Source organism: Schistocerca piceifrons, chromosome 4 (assembly GCF_021461385.2).
Source record: "Schistocerca piceifrons isolate TAMUIC-IGC-003096 chromosome 4, iqSchPice1.1, whole genome shotgun sequence".
Classification (NCBI taxonomy): Eukaryota; Metazoa; Arthropoda; class Insecta; order Orthoptera; family Acrididae; genus Schistocerca; species Schistocerca piceifrons.
In genome coordinates, this window is record NC_060141.1 from 74,226,342 (window position 1) to 74,239,991 (window position 13,650).

At 44.1% G+C, this 13,650-nt stretch overlaps 1 protein-coding gene across 7 annotated transcripts in view; it reads left to right on the plus strand.

Moving 5' to 3' along the window:
* Positions 1–13,650, plus strand: part of LOC124794992 (protein phosphatase 1B) — a 228,502-nt gene that overhangs the window by 73,629 nt on the left and 141,223 nt on the right. For all 7 annotated transcript variants that reach the window (XM_047258742.1, XM_047258743.1, XM_047258738.1 and 4 more), the window contains exon 3: positions 2,746–3,165. In XM_047258742.1, coding sequence (XP_047114698.1) covers positions 2,746–3,165 — 420 coding nt within the window. The remainder of the gene's footprint in view (positions 1–2,745; positions 3,166–13,650) is intronic.

Genomic DNA, 13,650 nt, shown 5'->3' on the forward strand with positions numbered 1-13,650 from the left:
TGTTAGAACGTCATTACACTGCACTAGGGTGAGAAGGAGGCACAACCTGAATCTTACTTTTGTCAGAACCTGTCATAGGTTTTGAAAACACACCATTCACTGCATGTGCATGAGCCTGTTTTTCCCGGGAATGGGCAAAATTTCTTGTTTTTGTACTGTTGCAAATGAACTGCTTGGACATGGCCTTTTTTTCCACATGTGTAACACGTTGTGTTACGTGATGGGCAAACATATCATATTATGGTGAGCAAAACATCTAGGGCAAGATGTCACTAAATTCACAGGTCTGTTTATATGTCTACATGGCTGTGTATGCAGTTGTTGTTGATTTGTTGTTTTGGCTGCTTTTGGTGGTCATGAGCATTGGGTGACTCAACCTGACAGATCGGGACCTGGTCAAAGTTAACGGCCACTATGGCACCCGAATCATATTGCTCAAGATTTGCAGTACAAGGGGAATTGATGGACCAGAGTACTTTAAGATCTGTTCCTGTATCCTACTGTCTGGGACATTGAATGTTATTGCATCTCTTATAATTAAATCATTGTAAAAGTTGCCACAACTGCACTTATATTTACACTTACTAGTCATGTCCATTAATTCTGTACACCACTGACGGTTCATCTGTTCCAATTTTTTCTGCAAATGAAAAATACTGATATCTGGGTGCAGTTACTTGAACTTGCTGGTCATAGTATTGAGTTAATGCAATGATTATTTGGTCATAATGAGTGTGTCGGGAGATGCGGTTGGGAATAGTTTTTGTATTAACCTAAACACTGAGGACCCTGCAATCAGAAGGAAGTATTATAACTTTACAGTATCTTGAACACGATGAACTTGACAGTGTGCTTGGAACTGAGTCAGGTATTCGATCCATTCCTCTTCTGTGTTCTTAAATTGCCAGAACATTGGTATACTGGTCAGTGGCACTTGTTGGCCTGGTTGGTTGGTCGGTTGTGGTTGTGTAGCCAGTAGTTTGTTGTACCGTCATCAGCAAGGTAGCTATTTGTTGATTCTGAACCTGAAAAGCTTGTGTTGGATCCATCACATTGGCTGTCAGTAGCTGTGGTGCAGAGGCAGGGGGTGGAGGGAGCAGAGAATTCATGGTTTATACAAATACATTGTAGCAAAATGCAAGCAAAGCCTCTGAAATGAGAAATTTGATTAGTTCTGTGGCTCCCCTCCTGGAATACATGTAAGATTACAACAACAAATTAACAAATAGAAACACTTGAAAATGATCACCCTGGCAAGCTAAATCACAAGAGAAGCAAGCAAAATCTTCGGCCGAGTTGATTATCTGCGATCGCCAATGAATTATCCTCATTGCCAATGTAGAGTCTTGTACCATAGGAAGCATGGGAGAGGATGTTGTTATGAGTGGCCAGTATCCTGTTTCTACAACACAAATGCACAAGTGGATTGATATGGTTCTTTATTTATGTGAAACTGCTACTTAGCTTGAATACAGTCCATGTTCCTGGTACAAGCTCATCAGTAATAGTCCTCTTACAGACAATATCGGTAATCTTCCTATTATAAACTTTAGTCTCACTGCTAGCCCTGCTACGGTCACTAATTTGGTCACCATCTGCTGCAACCTGCGATGTGAACTGAGCTCGCTCAGCGAATGTGCAGCCCTCAGGTCAGCGGCTGTGGCTTAAATACAGGCTGTTCAGAGGGCATTGGCGACATGTTAGTTGTACCTACTATCGATCTTCACGCTATATCTTTGCCGACTGGTGCACAGGTGACAGCTTATGCCAGCAGACAATATGATATTGGTTCACTGTGTGTGCCCTGTGACATACCAAAGCAGCATGCAGAATAAATACGGAGACGCCAGTACAGATATGGTGTTTACTGGTGTCTCACAGATTAGTTATCTGCTTCAGAAATGTTGATGACAGACTACCTCATGTGAGGTGACCTAAATACAGAGACCTTGTTGCCATTTGCTTAGTAAGCTGCCAAAGGCATTATTTCTTCTTGTTTATACCCATAATCATATCTCCTCTGTGGGCAGTGTAACTTGATTTAGTGCAGAAAGTTTTAAGCAATTCTGTGTCTTGCAGCAAGCATTGTTCAGTTTTGGTCAAGTAGTGTCTAGTCTCTTCTTCACTGACTAGGTTATTCACATTGACAAGGGTGCGGTCCTGTCTTTCTTTCGGTTTTCAATGATAAAGGAGGCTGACCTGAATGATGAAGTTACAAGGTTGAAATTACCTCTCAAAGATTTAAATCTGGTTAAAGTATGGGGACAGTCTCACAGAGCACTGGCAACATCCACTCACAGCACAGAACTTGTCCAATGTTAACCTTCAGGAAAAAGTTTACTGTTGAACTGCAACGGTAGTTTCTTCTTCCACTTTTGGTCAACTGTAGTGAAACTGATTGGAAGTGCTTTAGCTCTTGGCTACAGTACATCTATGTATATGATTAAAGATTAAAACTTGCACAGTAGTAGATTGTGACTTACCCACACAAAACTTCACACTGTAGACCTTTCCTACTACAGAAAAGTTCTAAAACTCTGCCTCTCACTTTTCCTCGGTTTTTGAGTTTTTAACAAATTAACTTTGAAGCATATATACAATTCTAGAATAGCAAAAAGTTTTTATCTTTTGTTTTACATTGAACTTGCATCATTATAATGCCACACCTATTTGAAAACAGTGTATCAAACTATTTTAAGTTCCATTGTTTCATCTGAAAGTATAAATCAGTTATTTAATCCTCAGGTGTACGTAGCGAACTGCGGTGATTCGAGGGCTGTACTGTGCCGGAGCGGTCGCCCGACATTCTCTACCAGAGACCACAAACCAGTTCTGCCCGCAGAAAAAGAACGTATTTTGCGTGCAGGCGGAAGCGTAATGATCCAACGTGTCAATGGCTCACTGGCTGTTTCACGTGCTTTGGGTGACTACGAGTACAAAAATGTGGAGGGCAGAGGCCCTTGTGAGCAGTTAGTCTCTCCAGAACCAGAAGTATCAGCTGTGGTTAGAAATGAAGAAAAGGATGAGTTCTTGGTCTTGGCTTGTGATGGTGTTTGGGATGTAATGTCTAATGAAGATCTCTGTGCCTTTGTGCGCTCTCGTCTTGCTCTCACAGATGACCTCGAGAGTGTGGCCAACCAAGTGGTTGACACTTGCCTGTACAAGGTAGGTGAAATGGTAAAATATTTGTAGCTAGTACAAGGATAACACTGAGATAAAATGTGGTTTGCATTCTAATATTGTCAAGTAAAATATGAATTACTGTAGCTAATCAAATTTATTATCCAGTTGAATAGGCAGTTTAGTGTATTATACTTCCACACCAAGGAGATTTATTTTAGTAATAAAGGCAAAGGTGATTTGTATGCAAGACTTATTGTATGCACCCTTTGGCATTGGCAATAGAAAAACGAAATACTGTTTCTGGACAAGGTCCAAATTTATGTGGATTCTTTGACTGCACAAGTGAACAGTAATTTAAATGGAAGTATCTTCAAATGGTCACAGGTTCCTTTCCCAGTCAGATTTACATTTTATTCACTATGTACTGATGGAGTTATCAGTAGTTTGTGGATACCAGTGGGAGAACACTAAGCCTCATATTTAGACTACCATGGGGAAGGGAGAGGGGGGGAGGCATCTTCCTCACAGTGTACTGGCAGTACATGTGAACTAACTGCTTTGGCATGAGGCGGCATTCCATGGTAGATACACTTGTCACTTAGTAATGGCTACCAAAGATAGGTATTGTATCTATACATCACCAATGTTGACAGTTGTTGCCACAAAGTACCCATGGCCTAAAGTCATCAGACTTAACCGATCCACTGCTGCTACCGACGCAGGTTCGAATCCTGCCTCAGGCAAGGATGTCTGTGATGTCCTTAGGTTAGTTAGGTTTAAGTAGTTCTAAGTTGTAGGGGACTGATGACCTCAGATGTTAAGTCCCATAGTGCTCAGAGCCATTTTTTTCAACCGATCCAGAAGTAGCGAGCCCTCAGTCAGGACATCACGAACAAACAGTACTTCATAAACTGAACCAAGCAGACACGGTATATTAGTAACTAATAAGTTCCCAACACACATAAAATAATAATACAGACTCCAGTGACACCCTAATTCATTATTTTTAATTGTTGTTGTTACTACATTAAGTTGCTTTGTGTATATATTATGAGGAGGGGAAGGAGAGAGGAGATGATAACAATGATAGAGCTGTGAATTTCACAATCTGAAACCATCAGGAATCATACACATGATAACCCACAACCGTTTCCCAGTAAACATGATCCTTTGCCCAGACCAGCCACCCTATCCCCCAGCACCCTGACCCTCTGCCCTCTACCCTCTACCCTTGCGCCCTGACCTTCCGCCCCGTACCCCCTGCGCCCCGTACCCCCTGCGCCCCGTACCCCCTGCGCCCCGTACCCCCTGCGCCCCGTACCCCCTGCGCCCCGTACCCCCTGCGCCCCGTACCCCTCGCATTCAGGAGGATGACGGTTCAATCCCGTCTCCGGCCATCCTGATTTAAGTTTTCCGTGATTTCCCTAAATCGCTTCAGGCAAATGCCAGGATGGTTCCTTTGAAAAGGCACGGCCGATTTCCTTCCCAATCCTTCCCTAACCCGAGCTTGCGCTCCGTCTCTAATGACCTCGTTGTTGACGGGACGTTAAACACTAACCACCACCACCACCCTGCACCCCTTGCGCCCCGCACCCCTTGCGCCCCGCACCCCTTGCGCCCCGCACCCCTTGCGCCACGCACCCCTTGCGCCACGCACCCCTTGCGCCCCGCACCCCCTGCGCCCCGCACCCCCTGCGCCCCGATCCTTGCCATCTACCACTCCACCCTGACCCTGACCCTCTACCCTTCCACCCTCATGCTCTCCCTCCTATCCCACATCCTCTCCCCTTCAGTTTCCCTCTCTCCCTCCGTCCGCTATTGGCTGCTCCCCACCAAGTTCCAGCCTCTGTCCGCCCACGCCCCCTCCGCCGGCTTCTGCCCGCCCACACCCCCTCCGCCAGCTTCTGCCTGCCCCTCAGTATCACCCTCCTCCTCTGCACTTTCACGCCTGATATAAATGTAGTAATATTATAAAATAATGTTAACATAATTTTGCTGTTGTTGACAGCATCGTCATTTGATACGTTTTTCGCCCTTATTAACTTGCAATACCCTATTTTTGCATAGTTGATTTTACCCAACATGTATTTGACAGAAAATATTGTTGGAAAAAGAATCTGTGATCACGAGATGGGAATTACATTTATATTACAGTTCACTTTATGCAGTAATAAAGCGTTTACAAAGGCTGTTTGTTTTCTGCCATCACTCATACTGTTCTTGCCTACAGCGATTCATATATACATATTGTCTATCCTTTTTTCATTGAAATGCATCCAAGTCTTTAAAATTTCTAGAGGATAAAACTAATAAATGTGTGTCTGGTTACAGTAAACTGTAATATCAACTGATATTTGTGATGGTTATGGTTAAGCTAACTTAGAATAAAGCTAATGCGTTGCTTTAAAACAGTCCAAACTTGAATGGTTGTGTAATATTTTGTGCGACTAGAGTAAATTATAGCTGTACACTAGTGATACAGAGATTTTCACTCTGCAGCGGAATATATTAGTGCAATACTTACTGCAAGACTGAACCTCTGTGCCATATAGAATCTCAAACCTTGTTGTTTGACTGATGAAGATGGTCCACGGTTCAAATAATAGACTTGCGTTTGGGATTATCAGGATTCAGATTTCTGTTTCCCATCTAGTCTTAAGTTTCCTGCACTTTCTTTGAGCTGTGATGGCGAAGGTCAGAAAGGTTCCTGAATCAAAGTAATATCCAATTTCCTGCCCCATCTTTGTGCTAACTGTGATGTTCATTCCTTCCTTACTTCTGAACACTTTATGTTCGTAAGCAATATCTTAACTGAACTGTGTAGACATATGGTGACCTTCCCTCACAGATTTAATTCTACCAGTGTCCTCTTCTGGTTAAATACTGCAGATGATATGCTATACATCTTGCTGTACTAACACTGTTTGAAGAAAGGGTATCTGAGAGAATGACTTAGCCACAGCTTAGGGCTTTTTTTTTCCGGAAAGTATCTTTCTTTAATTCTGCAGTGAAGTGTGTTCTGTCATGTGAATCAAAAGCCATACCTACACAATACAGTTAACAACATTGTCTGTAAAAGCCAAGGATCCAGAATCGAATCTTGCAGGCAAAGGTAATCTGTTAGGAGGTTTCAACAATTTACTGTGGTTACCATATGTAAAGAGTTGGGTAAATCATAATCTAATGAAGTATGGTGGGAAGTAGAATTAAATAGAATTAAATATTTACATTTTATATAATATTTGTAATTAACTAGCTGAATTGTTTGTAGTTTAACCATGTATCCATAAAAGTAATTTTTTGTATTTTCTGTTTCTTTCTCAAGATGTTGAAGTGACTACACCAGTAATTGAGTAATGTTTCCAGTAGTTTTTAAAGAATTAAAACTGAACACTTTTTCAAGGCAGTGCAGATCTATGACAAAGATTAAGTAGTATGAAAAGTGTGTTCTTTCAGAATTATTGCTATCACAAATTATACAATTCACTCCACATACCGACAGCCACCACCCATTCAGCACTGACCAACTGCCATGTCACCATCTACCACTAACTTCATTCCCCCATCCTGCCCGTCCACCCTTCTCCCAATGCCCACCCGCCCTTCTCCCCCTGCCTGCCTGCCCGCCCGCCCGCCCTCCCGCCCTTCTCCCCCTGCCTGCCCGCTCGCCCACCCTTCTCCCCATCCCTGCCCGCCCGCCCGCCCTTCTCTCCCTGCCCGCCCGCCCGCCCGCCCTTCTCCCCCTGCCCGCCCGCCCGCCCTTCTCCCCCTGCCCGCCCGCCCGCCCTTCTCCCCCTGCCCGCCCGCCCGCCCTTCTCCCCCTGCCCGCCCGCCCTTCTCCCCCTGCCCGCCCGCCCTTCTCCCCCTGCCCGCCCGCCCACCTGCCCTTCTCCCCCTGCCCACCCGCCCGCCCGCCCGCCTCCACCTGCCCTCCCGCCCGCCCGCCCGCCTCCACCTGCCCTCCCGCCCGCCCGCCCGCCTCCACCTGCCCTCCCGCCCGCCCTTCTCCCCCTGCCCGCCCGCCCGCCCTTCTCCCCCTGCCCGCCCGCCCGCCCTTCTCCCCCTGCCCGCCCGCCCGCCCTTCTCACCCTGCCCGCCCACCCTTCTCACCCTGCCCGCCCGCCCGCCCTTCTCCCCCTGCCGGCCCGCCCGACCTTCGCCACCTGCCCGCCCGCCCTTCGCCACCTGCCCGCCCGCCCGCCCTTCGCCACCTGCCCGCCCGCCCTCCTGCCCTCCCGCTGCCTCAAGCAGTGGGCGCAGGTGCTTTGCAATGCTTAAATATTCATGCGCATTTCTTGCATTCAAGGTCTTCTTAGTACACTACCAATGCAGTCTGTGACTGTTTTCATGAATGAGGGGAAAACTTCCTCTTCAGTTGGTTCTTTCTTACCTGAAGCTCCAGATCTTTTAGTGTGTAGTGTCCTATTTATTTCTTCGTCATAGTACCCATTTCTTCTGAAAGCAGTTTGTAAATTATCAGACTGGTCTTCCAAGTACTGTGGTTAACAGTTTCTCTTAGCCCAGTCCAACAATATTTTGATGCTTCTGATGGTGACTGGAATATCTGTGAAGGCATCTGGCTGTGTGTGTGGGCTTACTGTAACTTCTGGTCCTAAAGTTCCATTAGGTTTTCTGAGTACCAGTACACCCAAAATTAAATTTGACTTTCTTTCTCTCTTTCCATAGGAGACTTTATATTAGAATTAATATCATTCAGAAAATTTAAAATTTCTGAGACATTTTCCTCCATGAAGTCATTTAACTAAAATATCATCATTGTACCGAAACCAACAAAGGGTTTTCTTCCTTTGCTGACTAAAGTGCTGCTTCTTCAAATTTTTCCATATAAAAATCCGTTACGACTACATTGAGACGGCTTCCCATAGCTATGCTATTAATTTGCTCACAGCATTTGTTGCCCCATTGTAACTAATTTGATGTGAGACAATGTTTAAAGAGACCTGCCACATCCTCTGTGAAAATGATTTACAGCTATGACATAACTTCATTAAGAGGAACCTTAGGAAACAATAATTTATCGTCAAAACTGGTCGTAACAACTCTTGCACAAAATTTGAAGGATTTTGGTTTTTCAATAAAATGACGATAATACACTGACCGGCCAGAACATGGTCACCATCAACCTACTATTGGTATAAACCCATCCAGGCAATTGTAGCATTGCCTGCTAGTTGGACACATGCATAGTGCAGGTAGTATCAGTGAGCATGCTGTCCGTGCCTAGAGTGGGGAAGGTGCTCGATCCATCTGAATTTGACTGAGGGCAGATATTGATGGCCCAGAGGCTCGCCACAAGCATTTCAGAAACTGCATGACTTGTCCGGTGTTCGAGGTGTGTTGTGGTGAGTGTCTTCAACAAGTGGTGAAACCACATCTAGACATCGTGGGGTGGGTGGCCACCCCTCATTGCAGATGTCGGATGTCGTAAAACAGGACAGCTGGTGAACTGTGGGGGAACCCAACATCAGACTTTAATGCTGAGCAGAGTATAAGTGTGTGTGTGTGTGTGTGTGTGTGTGTGTGTGTGAACACACAGTGCACCGAACATTTGTAATGATAGGCCTCTGCAGCCGATGACCCATGCTTGTGCCAATGTTAAACTACAACATTGGCAACTACGAGTGAAATGGGCATGTGACTGTCAGCACTGGACGTTGGTGCAGTGGCAGAACGTTGCATGGTCTGATGAATCCTGGTACCTTCTTCATCATGCCAATGGGAGGATGCAAATTTGTCATCTTCCAGGGGAACAGCTTCTTGACGCCAGTACTGCGGGATGGAGGCAAGGTAGTGGTGGCTCCATTATATTCTGGGGAACATTCACGTGGGCATCCACGGGTTCAGTGAAGCTCGTGCAACGCACCATGACTGTCACTGAGAATCGGACACTGGTTGCAGACCACATACACTCCTTCATGACAATCACGTTTCCCGACGGCAGTGGCTTTTTTAACAAGATGATGCTCCGTGTCACAAGGCTAGGAGTGCGATGGAGTGGTTTGGGAAACACAGTAGTAAGTTCCAATTGATGTGCTGGCTCATTAGTCCTGAACCCGCTTAAACACATCTGGGATGTGATCAAATGTGGTGTCAGAGCTCATCGCCCACCTCTCGATAATTTGTGGGAATTAGGTGACTTGTATGTGCAGATGTGATGCCAGCTTCCTCCAGTGACCTACCAAGGCCTCATTGCTTCCATACTGTGGCACGTCACTGCTTTTATCCGTGCCAAAGGTGGACATACGAGCTGTTAGGCAAGTGGTCATAATGTTCTCGTTGATCAGTGTAAGTGTCAGTTTCTCCTATAAATGGTTGTAGTAGGGCAGCCAATTGTTTGGCAGTTCAGTAGGTCAGGCAATCAATAACACTAACAATGGGTCTTAATGGAATGCCAGATTTTACATTTACACCCACAACCTATACTCTGCAAACCACCATGGCAGAAGGTACGTAACAGTCTACCCATTCTATTCGTGTATGGAGTACAGGAAGAATGGTTGTCTGAATGCCTCTATGTATGTTGTAATTATTCAAATTTTATCCTCAAGATCCCTATGTGAGTTATATATAGTGATTTTTTGAATGTTTAAAGCCGGTTCTTGAAATTTTACTAATACACTTTCTTGGGATAGTTTACACCTATCTTCAAGAGTCTTCCAGTTCAGTTCCTTCACTCTCTCTGTGACTCTCTCCATGGATCATACAAACCTGTGACCACTGGTGCTGCCCTCCTCTGTGTGCATTCAATATCCCTGGTTAGTCCTATTTGGCACGGGTCCCACACATGTGAGCAATATTCTATAACTGGTCACACAAGTGATTTGCAAGCAATCTCTTTTGTAGACTTATGGCATTTTACCAATAAACAAAGTCCACCACCTGCTTTACCCTCAACTTGAGCCTATGTGATCATTTCATTTCATCTCATATCCCTGCAAAGTGTTACAGGCAGATATTTTTATGAGTTGTCCGTTTACAACACTGACTCATGGATATTGTAGTCATAAGATACTATTTTGTGAAATGCAAAATTTTACATTTCTGAATGTTTAGAGCAAATTGCCAATCTCTGCACCATGTTGAAATCTTATCAAGATCTGACAGAATATATATGCAGCTTCTCTCAGATAGTACCTCACTATGGATAACTGCATCATCTGCAAAAACCTGATTTTACTATTAATATTGTCTGCAAGGTCATTAATATACAACATGAACAGCAAGGGTCCCAACACAAATCCTTGGGGCACACCCTGAGTACTTCTATGTCTGATGATGACTCTCCATCCAAGATAACATGTTGTGTCCTCCCTATCGAAAAGTCCTCAATCCAGTCACAAATTTAACTTGATACCCCATATGATCTTATTTTTGACAGTAAGCGTAGATGTGGTACTGAGTCAAACACTTTTCAGAAATCATTAAACACTGCAACTACCTGGCTGCCCTGATCTAAAGCTTTCAGTATGTCATGTGAGAAAGGTGCGAGTTGGGTTTCACATGATCATTGTTTTCGAAATCCATGCTGGTTGACTTTTGAGGAGGTCATTCTGTTAAAGATATCTTATTATGTTTGAGCTCAGAATATGTTCTAAGATTCGACTACAAATTGATGTCAAGGTATTGGATGGTAGTTTTGAGGATCACTTCTACTACCCTTCTTGTAGATGGATGTGACCTGTACTTTTTTTGTTCGAGGGATCTAGATTAGGTTATAGTTGGGAGAGGGACTAACTCGGCCATAAATTTAGTGTAGAATCTGACAGGGGACCACATCGATGCCAGGAGTTTTGTTCATTTTTAACGATTTTAGCTGTTTCTCAACACTACTGACACTAATACTATTTTTATTCACCTTTTCAGTGGCACAAGGATTAAATGGGGGGGGGGGGGGGGGGGCAATTGTCCTGAGTTTTCCTTTGAAAAAGAACATTTCAAAAGCATTTCAGCTTTTGCTTTGCTATACGCAATTCAGTTCCTGTCTCATTCGCTACGGACTGGACAGTAAGTTTGGTGCCCCTAACAGCCTTTATATATGACCAGAATTTCGTTGAGTTTTGTGAAAGATCACTTGACAGTAATCTGCTATGGTAGTCACTAAAGGCATCACACATTGCTATCTTGACAGCCAAATGTGTTTCATTCAGCATCACTCTAGCTATAGCCCTAGGCTTTATTTTATACCTATTATACAGTAATCTCTGTTTCTTTAGAAGTTTCTTTTCAGGGAATGTATACCATGGAGATTCCCTCCCATTATGAACTGTTCTACTGGGTACATGTATATCCAGTGCATGGTCAAATATTCTTTTAAACTTGAGCCAGTGTTCTGTACATGCTCCTTCACTACCCTGAAAGTTTCAAGTTCCTCATTGAGATGTGACCCTACTGATTTTTCTCCTAGTTTTCTGAGAATATATGTCTTTCTGCTAGTTTTAGTTGTCCTTTGTACTGCGGTAATCATTGTTGCCACAATCATATCATGGTTGCTGGCACCAGTTTTGATGTGTACATCCTCAAAGAGGTCAGGTCTGTTTATTGTCATTAGAACCAGTATATTTCCACCATGAGTGGAGGTCCTAACTCACTGTTCAAGATAGTTTTCAGAGAAGGCATTTAGTAATGTTTCACAGGAAGTCTTATAACGCCCACAGCTAACAAGACAGCAATTTTCCCAGTTAATTGTTGGATGATTAAAGTTTCCACTGACGATTACAGTATGACTCCTAACTAAGGTACGAGCATATGGGATTGGTTCCCAAATATGTGAGTGGCTTGAAGACTTTTTAAGTAATAGAACCCAGTACGTTGTCCTCGATGGTGAGTGTTCATCGAAGGTGGTTAGGTCTGCTGTTATTTTCTGTCTACGTAAATGATCTTTTGGATAGGGTGGATAGCAATGTGCGGCTGTTTGCTGATGATGCTGTGGTGTACGGGAAGGTGTCGTCGTTGAGTGACTGTAGGAGGATACAAGATGACTTGGACAGGATTTGTGATTGGTGTAAAGAATGGCAGCTAACTCTAAATATAGGTAAATGTAAATTAATGCAGATGAATAGGAAAAAGAATCCCATAATGTTTGAATACTCCACAGTCACGTCTATTAAATATTTGGGCGTAACATTGCAGAGCGATATGAAGTGGGCAAGCATGTAATGGCAGTTGTGGGGAAGGCGGATAGTCGTCTTCGGTTCATTGGTAGAATTTTTTGGGAAGATGTGGTTCATCTGTAAAGGAGACCGCTTATAAAACACTAATATGACCTATTCTTGAGTACTGCTCGAGCGTTTGGGATCCCTATCAGGTCGGATTGAGGGAGGACATGGAATCAATTCAAAGGTGGGCTGCTAGATTTGTTACTGGTAGGTTTGATCATCACGCAAGTGTTACGGAAATGCTTCAGGAACTCGGGTGGGAGTCTCTGGAGGAAAGGAGGCGTTCTTTTCGTGAATCGCTACTGAGGAAATTTAGAGAACCAGCATTTGAGGCTGACTGCAGTACAATTTTACTGCCGCCAACTTATGTTTCACGGAAAGACCACAAAGATAAGAGAGATTAGGGCTCATACAGAGGCATATAGGCAGTCATTTTTTCCCCCATTCTGTTTGGGAGTGGAACAGGGAGAGAAGATGCAAAGATGCAAGTTGTGGTACGAGGTACCCTCCGCCACGCACCGTATGGTGGATTGCGGCGTATGTAGATATGTTTGGGTAACAACTGCACCGAAGTTTTCTCTTAAGTTTTTGGTTACATCAGATGATGAGTCCGGTGGGCAATAGAAGGATTCAATTACGATTTTATGCCCACCTCTGATATTGAGCCTTGTCCAAAGTCTCTCTCATGCAGCTTCAATTTCTATCTTGGTGGATTTGAGTTTCTTGTCTACTGTGACAAATACGCCACCTCCATTTCCCATTTGCCTATCCTTTCAATATACACTCATATTCTCCCAGAAATCTCACTCCTATCAACTTCAGGTTTCAACCAGCTTTCTGTACCTAATATTATGTGAACTTCACTGCTTTTCATGAGCACTTGAAACTCTGGCACTTTGTTGTGAATGCTTTTTTAAGATTTTAATACTCTCGCCTGTGGGAGGCATTTCTTTTGATCTTACATGGATACTTCTAGGTTTCCTGCAGTGATCATTACTTGGATTGGATGCACTCACATACTCTTAAAAACCGTGTGCACTTCACAAAGAGTCAGCTACCTGAACAGCAGCCTCTGAGGTGTGGTCCACACCTGACACATGTAGGGAGACCCTACAGTTCTTAACCCTATGGTGCAAGTCCATTAAGTCACAGCCTAGCTTGTCACAGAACCTTCAGAGTATCTCTGGTGCAATCCTTACAGTCGACTAGAACCAAAGGACCACAATCAGTTTTGGGACAGTGCAGGAAATTGTGAGCTTTGTTGAAACTCCATGCACAAGGCTGGTCTTCTCAACATTCTCTGCCAGTCGCTATAATTACCCAAGTATGACCTCGGAGCCCAGATGACAAA